The sequence below is a fragment of the Phalacrocorax carbo genome, chromosome 2, assembly GCF_963921805.1.
Source record: "Phalacrocorax carbo chromosome 2, bPhaCar2.1, whole genome shotgun sequence".
Taxonomy (NCBI): Eukaryota; Metazoa; Chordata; class Aves; order Suliformes; family Phalacrocoracidae; genus Phalacrocorax; species Phalacrocorax carbo.
Genome location: NC_087514.1, coordinates 168,082,709 through 168,100,091, shown reverse-complemented (window position 1 = coordinate 168,100,091; position 17,383 = coordinate 168,082,709). Strand labels below are relative to the sequence as shown.

General features: G+C 63.8%; 2 protein-coding genes across 2 annotated transcripts; both read left to right on the top strand.

Moving 5' to 3' along the window:
• The first annotated feature begins 320 nt into the window (after positions 1 to 320).
• TMUB1 (transmembrane and ubiquitin like domain containing 1) lies at positions 321 to 2,059 on the top strand. Its single transcript, XM_064445299.1, has 2 exons — positions 321 to 868; positions 1,170 to 2,059. Exons 1-2 carry the CDS (start codon positions 453 to 455, stop codon positions 1,522 to 1,524), a joined length of 771 nt encoding a protein of 256 aa, XP_064301369.1. The 5' UTR covers positions 321 to 452; the 3' UTR covers positions 1,525 to 2,059.
• A 205-nt stretch (positions 2,060 to 2,264) lies between these two features.
• Positions 2,265 to 17,343, top strand: FASTK (Fas activated serine/threonine kinase). Its single transcript, XM_064445296.1, has 10 exons — positions 2,265 to 2,439; positions 3,195 to 3,810; positions 5,691 to 6,161; positions 6,750 to 6,898; positions 7,146 to 7,362; positions 7,546 to 7,705; positions 8,369 to 8,460; positions 8,867 to 9,503; positions 9,842 to 9,956; positions 16,646 to 17,343. The coding sequence occupies exons 2-10, from the start codon at positions 3,240 to 3,242 to the stop codon at positions 16,730 to 16,732; spliced, it is 2,499 nt and encodes an 832-aa protein (XP_064301366.1). The 5' UTR covers positions 2,265 to 2,439; positions 3,195 to 3,239; the 3' UTR covers positions 16,733 to 17,343.
• The last annotated feature ends 40 nt before the right edge of the window (positions 17,344 to 17,383 follow it).

Here is a 17,383-nt window from a genome sequence, read left to right as displayed (position 1 = left end):
CAGCGGTCCTAGCTCACCGCTGTTCGCTGCCGTTGCCCCCGACAGCAACCCTTCTCGCCCAGGCCTTGTCGAGCGCTACCGCACCAGCGCCAACACCCGGTCACCTCCCTCCCTCCCGGGGCCGACCCCAGCCCCACCGCCGCCATCCTCCCGAGGCTCACGGCCGAGCCCTGCCCTTAGGGATCATGGCGGCCGCGGGAACAGCCGCCGGACGAGACGGCGCAGGCCCGGTCTACCGCGGGGCACGCCGGGAAGTGTAGTCCCGCTGTGGGCCTCCGCGCATGCGCAGAGCGGGACTACAGCTCCCGGCGTGCCTCGCGGCGAAGCGGAAGCGGCGCGATGGCGGCAGGTGCGGGGCCAGGGCCGGCCGCGGCTCCGGTGGCCTGCGGCCCGGCGGGCTGACGGCCCAGCTCCCTGCCCGCCGGGCGGTAGCCGCTCCGGCCGCCGCCGCCATGGCGCTGATCGAGGGCGTTGGCGATGAGGTGACCGTGCTCTTCGCGCTGTTGCTGGCGGCCGTGGTTCTGGGGCTGGCTTGGGCCTCCACCCGCGCCCCCGAGCCCGCCGCGCCGCCCCGCGCTGCCGCGCCGCTGCCCGAGGAGGGCCCGAGCACTGCCCCGGCCCCCGCCGAGAACAAGGCCCCGGCGGCGGCGGCCGGGACGGGCCCCGATGGGGCGGGCGGGCTGGCGGCGGGGCTGCGGCCCCGGGCCGGCCCCGCACCCACACCCGCGCCCTCACCGGCGCAGGCCCCCCTCAGCGACGGGGACGGCGGCTCCGCCGAGTCCACCATGGTGCTGCGGCTGAAGTTCCTCAACGACACGGAGCGCCTTGCCCGGGTGCGCCCCGGCGACACCGTCGGGGCCCTGAAGAGGTGAGGGGTGGGGCAGGCCGGTTCTCCCTCGGCACCGCCCGGGGTTGTCCCGGCTGGGGGAGGCCCCGGGCTCCAGCGGCTCCTTCCCTCACTGGAGCAGCTGGGAGCTGCTGCTTCTGCCCTTGTGCAGGTACAGGTGCCCGTCCCTGGCAGATGCCTTTGCTGCTGGTAACACCCTGTGCGGCCGCTGGTGAAGTGGGTGGTCAGGGTGGGTGTGTTTGCAGCCCGCTCTCGGGGAGTGGACGGAGGGGACACTGCCCTGGCTGGACCGTGATGTTTCCCTCCTTGTCCCCCACCCCAGGGCCTATTTCCCCGGACAGGAGCAGCAAGTGCGGCTGATCTACCAGGGCCAGCTGCTAAGAGATGACACCCAGAGCCTGGCCGCCCTGCACCTCTCCCACAACAGCGTCCTGCACTGCCACATCTCCCAGCACAGCCCGGGCCCAGCGCCCGCCGGCCCCCACGCCTCTGCCGACCCTGTGCATGCTGCCCTCAACGTGGGCAGCCTCATGCTGCCGCTCTTCGTGCTGATGCTGGCCGTGCTCTGGTACTTCCAGCTGCAGTACCGCCACGTCTTTACCGCCACCGCGACCACCTTCCTGGCTGGCCTCACCCTCCTCTTCAGCTTCATGGCCTTCACCATGTACCGCAGATAGCACGGCCCCGTGCCCCACTAGGAGCCACTGCGCCCGGAATAAACTCAGTCCCGGGTGGAATCTGCCTGCCGCACCTGAACCTGGGGGGTCTGGGCTGCGGACTCTGTCCCCTAGGGGCTGCAGGGCTGGGGGCCCTGCGGGAGCTGGCATCCAAGCCATTGGCAGGCAGCGTGCCCACAGGCCACGGCCCGATGCCGGGCAGCTGCAGCTGGAGCCAGGTCGCTGCAGGAACCGGTGCTGCACGACCTTGGCGGGGTGGGGAGGGGGCGGGGGGTTCCGGTGCCCCCAGCCTAGCACACAGCATCTGCCTGGCTGTCCCGTCCCGCACGTCGCTCCTGTGCCCCGCGGCCGGCCAGCACCGCGTGTGGGAGCTCCTGTGGCCCCCTGCACGCCGCTCCTGCGTGGGACGGTGGCTGCTCCCCCGGGGCGAGGGCTGCCTTCCGTGGTGGGGGGCGTCCGGCTGCCAGCCCCTTCCTGGGGGTGGACAGGGACGTGAGCCCCGCCGCTCTGTTACGATTAAAGAACTGTGAACGGTCGCGGCCTCCCGCCTCTGCTGCGCGGCGGGTGGGCCGGGACGGCGGGAGGGGCGGGGCCCCGGGGTGGGAAGGGCGGGGCCTGTGCCTCGGGCCACGCGTTCCGCAGGGCCGCAGAGCGCCTGCGCTAGTAGAGCCGCCCCGCCCCTTCGCGAGGCGCTCGCTCATTGGAGGGTGGGTAGCGGCCCTTGAGAGATGGCACTCCGCGCACAGCCGGAGCTCCCGCGCCCGGCGCCGCCCCCGGAAGTGTGGGCCGCGCGAGGGGCGGGGCCGCGGCGTCCGCCGGCCCTCCGAGGGCTGTCGGGAAGATGGCGGACTCGGTGTCCGGGCGGTGCTGAGCGGCCGGGCCGGCGGCGGGTCCCAGCGCGGCCGCGAGCGCCATGTAGGGCCGGGGGCCGGGGGCCGGGGCGGGCGGGGCGCGGCGCGGCGCGGGCCGGGCACCGCGGGGCCCGTCTAGGCCGGAGGGGTGGGGATGGGGGACCCCGGCGATGGGTGTCTGGGGGGGCCCGTGTCGCTGTCCCGGTGTGCCCCAGCCCGGCCCGGGAGTCCCGGTACGGCGGGAAAAGGGCGCTCGGGGCGGCCCGGGAGTCTCGGTACCCCGGGGGAGGGGCGCTCGGGGCGCCCCGGGGGTCCCGGTACGCCGGGGTGGGGCGCTTGGGGCGGCTCGGGGGTGCCGGTACCCCGGGGAAGGGGCGCCCGAGGGTCCCGGTACTCCGGGGCAGTGGCGCTCGGGCGCCCTGCGGTCCCGGTACCGGCCGGGGATCTATGCCTGCCGGGGCTCCTGGGACAAGGGGGATCTGCGAGCCAGGGGCCGCGGGGGAGGGGAGGGGGCTGTGCGGGCCGGGGGACCTCAGGGTGGGGATGCCTGCGCAGGCTGGGGGTCCCGGGACAGCGGGGCTTTTGTGGGCCAGGGGGCCTCGGCCCGAGCAGCCTGTGCAGGGCAGGGGTCCCAGAGCCACAGGGATGTCTGGGTGGGGGGCCCTCACATCAGGGGGCTTTGTGGGCCAGGCGCCCCTGGACTGGTGTGGATCTGTGCGGGTGGGGGGTCCCAGCGTGGGCTCCGTGTATCCCTTGCTGGCTCCAGCCATCCCAGAGGCATGAGCTTGCTGCCCCCCTCACCCCGCCTCTTGTTCCCAGGGTCTCCCGGTTCTCCAGAACTCCTCGAGCTGCCCTGCCCTCGCCATGCTGCGCCTGCTGCCATGGCTCCGTGCTCTGACCCGAGAGAGCGTGCGGCCTGGCGGCCTGCCGGGCCTGGCTGCTGGTGACAGGAGCGGGGCCGGGATGTATCCCACCTGCTACTGCGCAGGCAAAGCTAAGCAGCGGGCTGTGCTGCTCCCCCTGGACCCCTACGGCCATGGGCTGCTGCACACCTTTCCCCCGGACGCCTACAGGACTCGAGGCCATGGCAAGAGGAAGAGCTGGAACTTCATCCATGAGAAGATGAGTTATGACACCTTCTTCACAATGAAGCGTCTGATAGAGCGCTCGCGCAGTGTCGGGGAAGTGCTGCGGTGGGTCACGCAGAACCCCAGCAAGGTGTCTGCCAGCCACTACCCCATCGCCCTGCACAAGCTGGGCCAGCTCTTGCAGCAGCAGCAGCAAGGCCAGGCCACGGTGAACGGGGAGAGCCGAGGGCCCAGCCAGATGCTGGAGCAGCCGGAGTTTCAGACCCTCTGTCAGGCCATCATCAGTGGCTGCTCCAAGTTCGATAACTTCAGCATTGTCAACTGCCTGTACGCCGCTGCCGCGCTGGGTGAGTGTCCCGGGCTGCCGGCGTCTGCCGGCGTGGGGCTGTCCACAGCAAGCGGGGGAGGCGGGCAGGGCAGTGGGACACAGGCCAGTGCCTGGGTTTGTGAGGTGAAAGGAGAGCCTGCAGGTCCAGCTGCCATGAGAGGAGGAAGGACGTACTAGAACTGGGGCTGGTCTCTGTGTTTTTGTGTGGATTTACGTACGACGGTGGCTTTGTGGCAGACGGAGTTGTGCTGTTTGAAGGAGGAGGCTCGGCTTGGCGTACACAGCAGGAAGGGAGTCAGGTGGACCAACAGCTCCGGGGGGGGTCAGCTGGCTGCAGCACCTGGCATGTCAGCCTGAAGGGCAGCTGAAGTGGTGGCCAGCGCTGCCTGGCAGGATCGAGATAAACCGCTCCCTGACTTTTGTTCCAGTCCCTGAAATCAGCAAACATCTGAGTATCGAAGTGCGAGATGTGAGATCTTGGCTAAACCCTTCACAAGCCACGAGCCCTCTGTCATTGGGAGTTTAATATTCAGGAGAAAAGGTTCAGGCCAGTTTAGGCTCCTGCACAGCAGCCTCTGGGCCAGCCAACGGGCCGTGTCCCGGGGCTCCCCCTTTGCTGGGCTGGGGGCCCCCAAGGACGCTGCGGATTCCCTCACCTGCGAGGAAGGGGATGGGGTCTGGCGGTTGCCTGCGTCAGCAGGTGCCTGCCCTCCCTGCGCTCTTCTGTCCCACGCACACGGCTCCTGCCCTTGTGTTTGCTTTTTTTTTCCCCACCGCAGCTGCACGCTGGGCTGAGGCCTTGGCTGAGCCACATACAGAGACGCCTGGTCCCTGCCGCGGGTTGATGCAGTAACTCTAGATCCCGCTGAAGGGGGGAGGGAGGAAGTTTCTGCTCTTCTCCTCTCTGTCTCACGGCGCCTTGTGTTTGTTGACACTGAACTCCTGGCTGCCAGGCGCCTCTCCCCTCAGCTGGGCTCCCCCCCCGGCCTGTTCTGGTTTTGACCCACACTTTGTTCTCTGTCAGTCGCCATTCCCTGCTCACCACGCTTGCCCGCTCATTAATAAAAATGCTAACCCGCCTTTTTGAGGCCTTGTTAAGGAACAAAGCAACTGCTCAGACCAATTCTTCACTTTCCACCTTCTGACTGATTTTTGATTAATGATAAAACGCAGCAACTTACCCCATGCTGCCTTAGTTGCTTTAAAGCCCTTTTGAAAACTGAAATCTTGTCAGCTGGCTTAGGAGACCAGTGGGCTACCAGGGCCTCATACAGCGCGTAATGCTTCATGCGTCTCCTGAAAATATCCCTCCTGACACACGAAGGATGGCCTTTGCCTTTTCTTGTAACCTGGCCCCTTGTCTTTCTGTAGTTGAATAATACGGCCAGAGTTGAAGGAAAGTATTTCCTCCTGGAGCCAAGTTTGAACAACTAAAGCTAAACTAGAAAATGGGAGAAGGTTAGGAATGTGGAAGGATTAATTCCTGTCCTACACAGAGAGTTTTTATTTTGGTAATGTGCTGATGTCTCACTTGTTTTCCAACCAAAACTTTTAAAAAATACTTCCAGAGGTGTATTATTTATCTTTAAGAAGGTTGAGACTTAAGAAATAAAAATTGCTTTTGCAGATGAACTGACAAACTTCCATTTTGGTGGAGTGGAGTGGGTGGGAATAATCCAACGGCTCCAAATGACTTTTTCTGTGGTGCAGATGCACTGATGTTCTGGTCAGGCTTTGCTAAACCGGTCCTCTTTCCCTTTCTCTTCTCTGGTTTGATTGCTGACACGGCAAACCTGTCCTCCTCCTGCTGGAGCCTTGTGCCTGAGCTTACGAGGAGGGTTGTGCCTAGTGAAGATGACAGGTGGGGTCTGGGCATCCCTAATCCCTTCCCTGCCGCAGGCCTGCCCGGGGAGTCGCCACTGGTGCGAGTGCTGGAGGACGAGTCCCGGAGCCGCCTGGGACGCTTCAACCAGAAGGACGTCTCCATGGTCTTCAGCAGCGTGATGAGGCTCCACCCGTCCAGCCCTCACCCCCTGGTCGAGTCTTGCCTCAGCAGTCTGGAGCGGCACCTGGAGAAGGAGCGTCACCCCCAGACCCTCTTCCTGCTCCTCTCCTACTACCGGCTGCGGGCGCAGGCGCTGCAGGGACACCCGGCCTCCGACCAGCAGCTCATCAACAACCGCAAGATCCTGCGCCTCGTCAGGCACACGCTGGGGCAAGTGAGTGCCATGCGGGAGCACGAGCTGGCCCTCTTGGACGAGATGCTGGCTCTGTGCGCCCAGGAGGCGAACAACAAGGCCCTGGAGGCCATCTTCAGCTCTCAGCTCTTCTACGAGAACCGCCAAGAGCGATTCATCCGCAGTATGGCAGGTGAGGGCAGGGTCTGCCCAGGCAGGGTCCCAGCCTTGCCCACTGTGTGAGCCTCTTCCCCGGTGCGGGGTGCGCTGGGCTCTGCCCGTGTGCTTGGCAGCCTTGGAGCCTCCTTTCTTGGCCCCAGAGGTCCCCTGGGTTTGTCACAGCACCGGCTGGCGCCTTGTTGAGCACCAGGGCCTGCAGCAGTGGAGGCTGGAGCAGGAGATGCTCTGCATTATGGCCACCCTGTCACTGACTTCCCAGCTTAGCCCTCCCAGGGGCTGTGAGCTACCTTACCTCAAGACTGGGAGCAGGTTGGTTTTGGTGGGGTTTCTACAGAAGGGCTCCCATTCTGTCCATGCTCCAGCTGTGCCTTCTGGGTGCACAGGACAGGAATTTGCCCCAGCCTCTCACAAGTCCCATAACTTGATGGTTTTTGGAAGCCTTCTGGGTTTCAGGAGAGGTGGCCCTGCTGCCTAGGTCTTGTTATCTCCCACCTGCCTGCACTGCCTTTCCTGCCCAGGCTGTAGTGGCTTCTGGAGAGCTGCGGTTTGGACAGAGCCAGGCCCCTCTGACGGATACCCCGCTGTGGTTTGCTCTGTGCAGAGTGGCTCCCCAGGAAGGCAGAGAACCTTACCCCCTACACCATGGCCCTCATTGCCAAGTATGTGGCCCGGCACCGGCTGCGTGAGCCACGGCTGCTTGATACCATCGCAAACTTTCTCCTGAAGCGTGGGGAGCAGCTCGACAGCAAGGTGAGTGTCTTCCCCGGCCTGCAGGGAATGCCTGGAGCTGGCTCTAGGGCTGCCCTGGTGCTGGGGGGAAACCACGCCCCTTCTCTGCCATCAGGCTGGGGCATCTCACTGGGGATCGACCGGGATGTGCCCAGATCCTGATGGGTTGTGAGAGCCTGTTTCTGCCCTGCTCTGGGCAGGCCTGGGCCTGACCTATCCTTTCTCCCACTTCCTGGCCCAGCCTGACTCCCTCTCCTCCTGTCTGCAGGTGATCCAGAAGCTGGTGTTTCCCTTCAGCCGCATGAATTACCGCCCATCCAACCACAGCGAGCTCTTCCCCAAGCTGGAGGCCATCCTGGAGCAGAAAGCCGGCAGCTCGCCCCTGGCAACCGTCAACATCCTCATGTCCATGTTTCAGCTGAGCCACTTCCCCCAGACTGTCCTGCACCAAGTCTTCTCCCCAGCCTTCATCACCAACGTTATGAGTATGTCGGGCCTTTTCCAGGGTAAACCCAGCTGTTCAAGGCTCGGGGCTGGGGTGGAGGTGGGCAGAACAGACTCCCCCTGGGAGCGCAGGACCACCTTGCTGGCAGTCAGCACGCCCGGGCGCGTGGCTGGGCGAGGAGGGGCTCCCAGGCAGCCTCTAGCCAGCCGTCATCTCCCCGCAGGCAGCCCCTACGCGCTGATTGTGCGCCGCTACCTCTCGCTGCTGGACGCGGCGGTGGAGCTGGAGTTCCGCGATTACAGCGGCCCGCGCCTCGACCCGCGCTACCGCGTCCTCATGTTCGAGCATGCCCTGACGGCCGACGAGGCCAACAGAAAGTACAGGTCAGCGGCGGGGGCAGGTGGCGCGCTGGGGACGGGAGGGCTGCCCCGGGGGGAGCACGGCTGGGAGCACCGTGTGCCGGGCACCCCGCTGCCTCTGCCTTGCAGGTGGGCAGTGCGGTGTTGCCTGGGACACGGGGTCGGTGACCTTGTTCTGGCAGGATCCCAGCCGAGGGCGGTGCCAGGGTAAAGGCCCCTACGTGAGCTCCAAAGCCTGGAGAGGAGCAATATAAAATCATAGAATCACTTAGGTTGGAAAAGACCCTTAGGATCGAGTTCAACCATAAACCTAACGCCGCCAAGCCCGCCACGAAACCATGTCCCTAAGCACCATGTCTACGCATCTTTTAAATACCTCTGGGCATGGTGACTCAACCACTTCCCTGGGCAGCCTGTTCCAGTGCTTGACAACCCTTTTGGTGAGGAAGAATATGCTGTTGGTGTAGTGATATTGGGAGGGGCTTTTCTGCTGAATTAGCTGAAGCGTGTCCCCAACTTGACCCAGAACAGCAGAGCCCAAAGCTAAAGGCTCCCCTTATTTCTTGCTCGCAGGGACCTCCGTGTCTCTGTGCAGATGTGCTCAGAGGGAGCACGTGGGTTGGCAATGCGGGAGGGGGTGGGGTGGTCCTCCCTAGCGCATCCTCTGACTCTTCTTTTTCCCTTCAGTTACAAGGGGCTGGTGGCCGAGGCCCTGCGGCAGCTGGTGGGAGAAGAGTGCTATCGGCAGGACGAGGTGCTGCCCCCAGGATACTGCACAGGTAGCCTGGCTGGGCGCCCCACTTTGTGCTGTGGCCTTGGGGAAGGCACTGGCAGTTGAGACTGGGGGGGGCTCTGGGGCCACTGGAAGCCCTGCAGCTGCCTGGGTGCCCAGGGGAGGCCCGAGGGTGGGAGGTTATTCAGGGCAGAACTAGATTTGGCTGCTTTGTCACCACCTTCCCTGTGACACTGCCTTCCCCCCGTGCTTCGTGACAAAGCTTCCTGAGCTGCCCCCGCCACAGGAGGCTCAGCTGGGCCAGTGCAGTGGGGGGATCCGCTCTGCGCTCCCACCTGCTGGGCTGGCTGCTGCAGCGTCTCCCGCCCCGGGGCACGCGAGGTCCCCAAGCCCATGTCCCATCAGTAGGGGGGTCTCAAGGCCTGGTGCCGATCCATATTCTCTCTCTGCAGACTTCCTGCTGTGGATGAACCGCTCAGGCACTGTGCTGCCTCTCTCCCATGTCCCTACGGCTTCCAAGGCTCCTTCTGCTCACACTACAACATCCCCTGCCGCCATTTCTCTGCGCTCAAGTGTCCTGGCCCTCACCTCGGACTTGCAGGACTTTGCCCCGTTTGCTCCAGAGACGCCAAGCAGCCCACCGGGCTCGCGGGAGAACAGCCTGGCCGGGCGGTTCCTACCCACGCTTTGCCCTGCCCCGGGGGGCCCCTGCTACCAGCCCCCCTCGGACTATTACTGTGGCCTGAGCAAAGAGTCTTCCCTGGAGAGCCAGGGCAGCTCCACGTTAAGCAGCCCTTCCGAGTGCCTCTCCACGCAGCCGGCTGGCACCCCTGACTGCTCGCCCAGGGGCACCTCCGCAGCCACCCTCTTCCAGTTCCCCATCGGCAAGATTCTGGAGGAGGACGAGGAGGTTACTGCCGGCTGCCCTGGGCACGATCACAACTGCTTCCAGGGGGAACAGGCCCAGGAGGAACCGGAGGAAAGGAGCCCACCCTCCAGCGAGGATGCCTGCCCTCCGCCCTCTCCGTGCCGGCCCAGCCCCAAACGAGGGCCAGGCGATGGGCTGCAGGGAGCCGAAGAGATTCAGAGGTACTGAGCAGAGCCGGTCCGTGTCCCCACTCCCTTCTGGCAGGACAGCCGCCCCCGGCCGGCGCTGCCTTCAGGTCGTGCCCTCCCTGGCAGTCGGCCCGGCCCCGTCCCGCCCTGGGGCAGCGGCGAGGGCTGTGCTGCAGAGTCCTCTGTCCCCACCGCCCCCAGGCCCCGGGGTGCTGCACGTCCCAGCCCCTGCCACCAGCTGGGCATGGGGGGTGCTGCCCTTCCCCTGTCGCTGTTCTGGGGACCAGGCACCGGTGACGCTGCTGCCGGTCCTGCCGCAGGGTCTGTGGCGTGGGGTAACGCTGCCCTCCTCCCGGCTCTGTCCTCTGCAGGGTGGTGCTGTCGGTCAATGACAAATGGCATTACTGCCAGAACTCCGACATACTGGTGGGCTCGCGAGCCATGAGGGACAGGCACTTGCGACTGCTGGGCTACTGTCTGGTTCAGGTAAGTTGGGGGCTGCTCCCTTCCCTTCCACTGCTGCCCCCGGGCAGAAACCACCCGTGGCCGTGCAGTGAGATGGTCTCCAGGCTGCAGGCTGGAGAGCTGGCATCCCCACTGTAAACACTCCCGACAGGAGCTGTCTTTCCACACTCACTGCTTGTGAGGGGAAGCAGTGACTCATCCTCACGGCTCCTTTTTGCCCTCCCCAAGAGCTTTTCCACGGGGCTGGTAGGCGAGACCAGCCCCAGCACCCTGGCAGAAAGCACGGACAAGGGGACGGCCTCTCCTGTCCGCTGGTCCTGCAGGAATCCTGTCCTGTGGGTCTGCCGCCTGGAGCCGAGACCGGACCCGCGCGCTGGCAGGGAGGGGAGAAGGGGAAGCCGCTCAGCCTGGGCCGGGCAGGCACAGCAGCGGCAGTGCTGGCTGCGGGGCCTCAGAGTGGAAATCAAGTTGGGGGCATAGCTCAGCCTGACACCCTTTGCTGTAATCCTGGCTGTGAGTTCTGCAGCTTCTCGCTGCTGTGGGTGGAGGCGAGACGAGGCAAACCTCCCTTTCGTGCCTGGTTCGGAGCCCAGCTGCAGCCTCTGGCTGGTCTGTGGTGAGAGCTGTGAACAGAGAAGCCCTCGAGGCTTCACTGCCGCCTTTGCCATTGTCTTCAGATTTCTTTGGAAACTTCAGATGTTGTTTTAAGGTGTGCAGCTTCTACAAGACTATTTATGGGGTAATTTTTAGCTTGAGGATAGACCTTTCTGAGGAAAAGAACTCAGAAACGCAGGCCTCTTATCCCTGTTTACTTCTCCACTTCAGAGGTCACCTGAATTACAGTCATAGATCTACCAAGCAGTCCCATAACTATTTCTAAAAGCTTCTTACCTCCCCCGCTGCTGTTGGTGCAGCGTGCCAACACGAAGCTCCTCCTAATTTCATAATATGCAACGTACATGGTTCAGAAGCTCTTTGTTTATGCATAGCTTTGGCAGTCCTGTGACTCGAGTTGTGGTATTGCCTTGGAGATCCCAAATTGCAGAGCAGTGGAGCAGGACAAGCTCCCCTGAGCAGCGCGCCCTGGCTCTCCCTCGCGCTGGCGTTCAGGACGGGCTGCCCAGGGCCAGCCGCGTCCTCGGCCAGACAGCAGTGGGACCGAGCCGCTTCGTGGCACAGAGGAGGGCTCCACAGTGCCCGGTGCCGCAGGCTCTCGCTGCACGTGTGGGCTCTGGGATGCCCTCGGCTGAGGAGGCGGCTTGGCACAGCCGCCTCTGCTCCCAGCTTTGTGCCACCATGCCCGAGAGCCGAGGGCTGCCCTCACCTGCCTGCCGTGTGCCCGGCATGCCCGCAGCAGCCGTGGACTGCGCTCACCCTGCGCTTGGCCCAGCTTGGGGCTCTGCGCCCTGTCTCCAACCATCTCTGGTAACGGTTACCGCTCGGGTCTGCGCCCCTGGTGCGGGTCAGGGCTGCCGCGGGAGGTTGGGGTGCTGAGCAGCGGCCCAACGGGGTCTCTGAGGAGCAAGGCAGATTGGAATGGGGTGCGGGCAAGCAAGAGCGTGCTCTTGCTCCCAGTGCGCACAGGGCCAGGTGCCCTGGCCGGCAGCACGCGGTTAGGCGTCAGGACCCGCGTGACCAGGGCTGCAGGACCCCAATCATCGTGCAGCTGCTAATGCGAGCAGCTCCCTCTGGGTGGATGAGAGCAGCTGCTCTGGTCCCATCCCCTCTGTTCCCTCTCCAGCAGCAGACAGTGGCAGATTGTTAGAAGATGAGCTGGAAGGGGATCATGGATAGTCCAAGGATTCCTGCACCAGAGCGTGTGTCTGGACAGCTGTGTTTAATCGCCCCGATGGACCTCTTCTCCATGAGCGTTTTATTCCTCTTTGAGCCTGTTCCTTCTTTGACACCTGCAGCGCCTGGTGCCAACAAGCTCCAGGCAGTACTACCTGCAACAAGCTCTGTTTTAAACCTGCTGTCTGGTCAGCCGATGTGGTGCTGCCAGGTCTGGTACCGTGAGGGAGCGAAGAGCAGCTCTGTGGTTATCACCTTCTATGCTTGTGGTTCCAGAGGATGCTTCCCTTTGGCCACCCCTTTGAGATGAAGAACCCCAGGCAGTTCAGCTTCTTCCTGAGTTGAAGCTGCTTCACAGCTCAGTGGTTGTTCTTGCTCTTCTCGTCTGAGGTGTATTTCCTCTTCTTCTGACACCTCCACAGAATCACAGAGTAGTTGAGGTTGGCGGGGGCCTCTGGAGATCGTCCAGTCCAACCCCGGCTCACCTAGAGCGGGTTGCTCAGTACCATGTCCAGTCGAGTTCTGAATGTCTTGGGGATAGCTTGCTTTCTGGGTAACCTGTTCCAGGCTCAGGGCCGATGCTGCTTTATCCTCACAGTACAAGAGGTTTTTCTTATGTTTGGGGAGTGCGTGCATGTAGCTTTTTCTTAAGTTTAAATGGGATTTCTAATATTTTAGGTTTGTGCCCATTGCCTTGCTGTCTGTCACTGGGCACTGCTAAAAGTCTGGCTATCTTTTCAACCTTCCATCAGGTATTTGTTCATACAGATAAGATGCCCCGATCCTTTTCTCCTCCAGCTCTGTAACTTCTCACATATCACATGTTTTAGTCCCATAATCATCCTTGTGGCCCTGCACCGGATCTGCTCCAGTAGGCCCACGTCTTGTTCTGGGGGGCCCAGTACTGGACATTCCAGATGTGTCTCACCGATGCTGAGTAGCAGAGGAGGATCAGCTCCTTCAGCCTGCCTGCGGCGCAGTTCGTAAGGCCACCCAGGAGGCTGCTGGCCACCGTTGCTGCAAGGGAGCGCTGCTGGCTGGCATTCAACTCGTCCTTCAGGACCCTTAGACCCTTTTCTGCAGAGCCACTGCCCAGCCGGTTGGCCTGCCCTGGTGCATGGGGCTGTTCTCCCTAGGGTCAGGACTTGGCCCTTCCCTGCCTGGGGGCCATTTCTCCAGCCTGTTCAGGCCCTTCTGAACGGCAGCGCGACCATCTGGCGTGTCAGCCGCTCCTCCCCAGTTTGTACTGGCCACAGCCTGGCTGGGGGTGCACTTAGTGTCCGCATTAGTGACTTGGATGATGGGACCAAACGGAGTCCCAGTACTGGCCCCAGTACTGACTCCGGGGGTATGCCGCTAGTGACTCGGTCCAGCTGGACATCGTGCCTCGGTTCGCAGCTCTGAGCCTGGCAGCTCAGCCCTCCTTATATTTGATTTAAGGCCTTCTCTTGTTGGCTGTTGCATTGCTGAGTGTCTGCTCGATCAGCGCTGGACCGCCTGCCGTGCCTGGCACACTGCTAAGCTGTCTGGGTATGTCTGTGTGACTGTGCCAGGGCATCGCTGCCCCTCGGATGCCGTTGGTCTGGTAGCGGTGGCAGGTGTGGATTTGTCGGTGCCTCTGAACAGGGCTTCCTTCCAAGAGCGCCTGCTCCTTCCATGGCACAGCGAGCGGGGGCTGCCCGCGGTGACCGCCGAGGACGTTGCCAGGTCTCGTACCCGGACCCTTCCTTGCCTCCATCCTCTGGTCGGACCCGCGTGTTGCTTCCACCCTTCTGGCAGGCGGTGGGAGTGCTACCACAGGGTCACCTGCCTTGGGTCCTCTGCTCTGCCCTCAGACGCTCCGGGTCTCAGCCCTTTCCAAGGTAGATGTCTTTTCTCCCTAGTGGTCCTGCCCTTTTATTGACAGCCAGCTCTTTTCCCTTGGAAGTTTCTAGGTAAGGAAACGCTCCTTCGTTCCCAGGAGTCTGCCCTGAATAATGGCCAGATCTGGTGTTCCCACAGACCCTGTCCTGGCTCTGGCACTGCTCGCTTCCAGCCTGTTTGGTCGAAGGAGCTTTCTGTGCTGTTGATCCTTCCATAGTGTTGGAAGCACAAGCCCGCTGGAGAGGCAGACCCTGCAGAGCTGGGCAGAGAGTGAAGGAGCGTGACGCAGTGGAAGGAGGTGGTTCCGTACCAGAACTGCCAGAAGCCTTTGATTCAGACCCGCTGCAGCCGGGGGACTTGGTGCCTTCTCTCCAGGCAAAGTCAGTAGCTCTCTTCGCCCCTGGCCTGCACGGGACTGTGGGGGAGCAGTGCCTGCTGCAGCCTGTTTGCTGTCCCGGGGGAAGCATGCCGTTTGTCTGTTTCCCATCCCACTTGCTCATTTGTGATGGTTGCAAACAGGTCCGTGTAGCACCTGTGCCAGGATCTAACCGTTCCACAGATTCCCTTCAGGGAGTGCTTCTCCGCATTCTGCTTCATGTTCTTCCACGTTCTCTGCAGCTTGGGAAACTGGTGGGACTTGTGGGATGAAAATCCCCAGAGCTGGCTCTCCTGGGCCAGAGGTTCTGGTCTTGGCCTTTGTATCTGTGCCTAGTGTTCCCACTCTGTCCCTTCACGATGCCTACTCTTAGCCCCGTTTCTCAACGAGCTGGTGAGAAAAAGCTTCCTCCTTTGCAGGCAAACTCCTGTGGGCCATGACCTGCAACTCCTGAGGAATGGCAGTGGTCTCGCCAAGCAGCCTTGGATGCTTCTGGCATAGCAGACCACCCCCTTGCCGTGCAGGGAGCCCTTCCGGACCAACAGCTCTCCTGCAGACCTGGCTCCGGAGCCGGGCTCCTCCGGGGCCGGGCTCCAGCCCTGCTCCGAGGAGGCGTCTGTGCCCCTCCAGGGCTCGGGTCTCCCCGTATCTGCGGACGCGGCACAGAGCGAGCGGTGTCACTTCCCCGCGGAGGGGCACGCTTTCCCCCCGGCCCTGTCCCAGGCACCGTCTCGGAGCAGGCTGAGGTGCGCCTGGGCCGCTGCCTCTCTTCAGCTGCAGCTCGTCTGCTCAGCCCCGAGGGCTGGGAAGGGCAGGTGCGGTTCCCGGCCAAGAACTCCCCTGCGTGGCTCTAGCCCCAGCGCCGCGTCCTGCCTCTCGCGGCAGGATCTCCAAGCCTGAAGGAGAGCTTTTCTTGTACTTCCTTATTCCCAGGAGGGACAGGGCAGGACTCCTCCCAAGGGCTGGGCTGCAGTCGGGGTGAAGGCGCGGGTCCTGTTACGGCAGTGCAGTGCCTTTAGCCCTCTGCTGTGCCGGCAGAGAGGCCTGAGGCGTGGGTCACGGCTACCCTTACCCCTGCTCCGTGGGCACTGGAGGTGCCTCTGCGAGGTCGGACCAGCGGCGCTCCCAGCCACCCCCAACAAGTTTTGCCCCCCAGTCCCTGACACCAGTGCGGAGGGATCACTGGTGGTAGCTGGAGTCTCCCCCTCTTGTCCCTGTGGATCTGTTCCCGCACGGCTGCCCCAGTGCTTGATTCCTTTGGTGCTCCCAGCCTAGTGCGGGACAGATACACAGCCACGCGTGCAGGCTGGAGCTGGGCTCAGCCTCGAACTGGGACAGGTGTTTTTAGAGGCTAAGTACCTCCCACGTCCCCAGAGGGTGGCTGGTACTGGGGGGTGCATCTCATCCCATCTCATCCCTGTGGGTGCACCTGTCTCGCAGTTGGGGTGGCCTGGGCCTTGTGGCCCTTGGGCGACACGTTTAGCTCCAGGCTGTGTTTGCTGTTCAGGGCAGAGAGTGCTCCTGGCTCTAGACTGACACCAGTTCAGCTTTCCCAGTGGGGTCTCCACGGCCCCTCGGCACCCTGTACCACCTCTCCTGGGCAAAGGGATGGGTGTTGCTGTTTTTGTTAGTCTGGTGCCTCCTTTCCTTAGCAGACTGTGGTTAAAATGACATGTTGGGGAAGAAACTGTTACCTGGGCTTGGCACAGTCCTACAGCCCTTTCTTCTGGTGGGAGGCTGCTGCGGATCATACAGGTGCTGCCCGCTCCGGGGAGTGGTTTCGTGCCATCCCATCCTCTGGAGAGAGCCTGCAGCAGCGGAGCCAGAGCACAGGGTTGGCGTGTCCCCTGCTCTTCCAGGCAGGGCTGAGGTCCCGCTGCAGCCTGCTGAGCAGCGGCCCCGTAGCCCTGCCCTCTCGCACCACTCACCGCTGCACCTTGGGCTCCGCCGCTGCTGCTTGTTCGAGGGAGGCCGAGGGCGCCGCCGGAGCTCAGCAGGGCTGTGCTGCAGGCAGCAGCCTCCAGCCTTCGCTGCGCCAGCGAGACCCTCCTCTCCCTCACGCAAAACGCTCCCTTCCGCTTGTCTCCCCTCGCCAAGGGCTGCGGATGCGCCCCGGGCTCACGGCCCTGCACAGGGGGAGGGGGGCTGGGTTTTGCTCTTCCTCCCTCCCTGGTGGTCGGCGACTGGGGGTTCAAGGCTGGGGTGAGGCTCGTGACCTCCCCTGGCCCTGCAGCGCTGCGCGTCCCCTCGGCGTGCGCACCCCCTGCGCGCTGGGCCCCGGCCGCGGTGCGGACCGGGGCGCTGACCCTGCGGGCGCTCTCCGCCGGTGGGGGTGGGCGCCGGCGGGGGCAGCTGCCTTCACGGCGTGCCCGGGTTCGGGAGGAAGCGCTGGGAGGGCAGAGCCAGCGGGGACGCACCCGGGAGGCAGCCCCATCGCTGCGCCTTGCCCCGGGACGAGCTTCCTCTGCCTGCGCGTCGGTGGGAGGCCGAGCTGGGACTTGTCCGCTCCTCCTGGGCCCTCCCTCCCCATGGGAGGAACAGCACTGTCCTCCTTGCCCCTGGGAAGGGTCCCAAGCCCTGGTTCTTGCCCCTGCCGCCACAGAGGGCTGTCCGGGCAGCCTCGGGCTGGGCGCTGGTGGAGGTGGCGGTGTTCTGATGGCTTCTCCCTGTCCCCTTCCAGCTGCCCTACACGGAGCTGGAGAAGGTGAGTGGCATCGAGGAGGCCAAGCACTACCTGCGGCAGAAGCTGAGGGAGCTGCGCTTCTGAGGGACGGATGCCCCGAGTCCCGGGCCCTGGGTGGGGAGGGGACAGAGCAGGGTGGGCGCAGGTGGGTGCTGACAGCCCCTTTCCCCTGGGGGTGGGAGATGGAGCTGCCCCCTGTCTGGGGGGGGTGGGCTTGGGGCCGGGCCATGGGCATCTGCTCCTTGATGTGGGGCTGGGGTAGTGTGAGATATTTATTGCTGTTAGCGGGGGGGAAGGGGTGTGACTTGACTGGTGCGTAGGGGAATGTTTGGGTCTATGCTACTGGGGATGGGGTGCCCCTCACTGCCCCCCCGCCTGGTCCCACCCCCCCCCAGCCCTGTCTGCAAGGGTCACCGGGAGGGGGGGGCCTGGCCTCGATTCCCAGCAGCATGGATGGGGAGCGTCCCTGTGCCCCCAGCACGGCTGCTGGGAGGGAGGGCTGTGCCTGGCCCCCACCTGCGGGGTTGCGCAGGGTCTGGGGAGGGGCTGCAGCAGACCCCACAGAGGGCAGGGAGCAGGTCAGGCAGGGCCGCGGCTGTTTGCACAGGGGGCTGCTCCCCGAGCTGGGAGGATGGGGGGGGGGTGCTTGGGAAGTGGGAGTTAACTTTACAATAAAACTGGTGAAAAGTGTGCAAAGTCCGTTGTGTTTATTACTACAAGGCAGCGGCCGGCCCC

Excerpts from the sequence above, each read along its gene's own strand:
- TMUB1 (XM_064445299.1), top strand. The coding sequence starts at position 453 with ATGGCGCTGATCGAGGGCGTTGGCGATGAGGTGACCGTGCTCTTCGCG. Across the intron at positions 869-1,169 it reads ACCGTCGGGGCCCTGAAGAG|GGCCTATTTCCCCGGACAGG; the intron begins GTGAGGGGTGGG and ends CCCCCACCCCAG.
- FASTK (XM_064445296.1), top strand. The coding sequence starts at position 3,240 with ATGCTGCGCCTGCTGCCATGGCTCCGTGCTCTGACCCGAGAGAGCGTG. Across the intron at positions 3,811-5,690 it reads GTACGCCGCTGCCGCGCTGG|GCCTGCCCGGGGAGTCGCCA; the intron begins GTGAGTGTCCCG and ends TCCCTGCCGCAG. Across the intron at positions 6,899-7,145 it reads GGGAGCAGCTCGACAGCAAG|GTGATCCAGAAGCTGGTGTT; the intron begins GTGAGTGTCTTC and ends TCCTGTCTGCAG.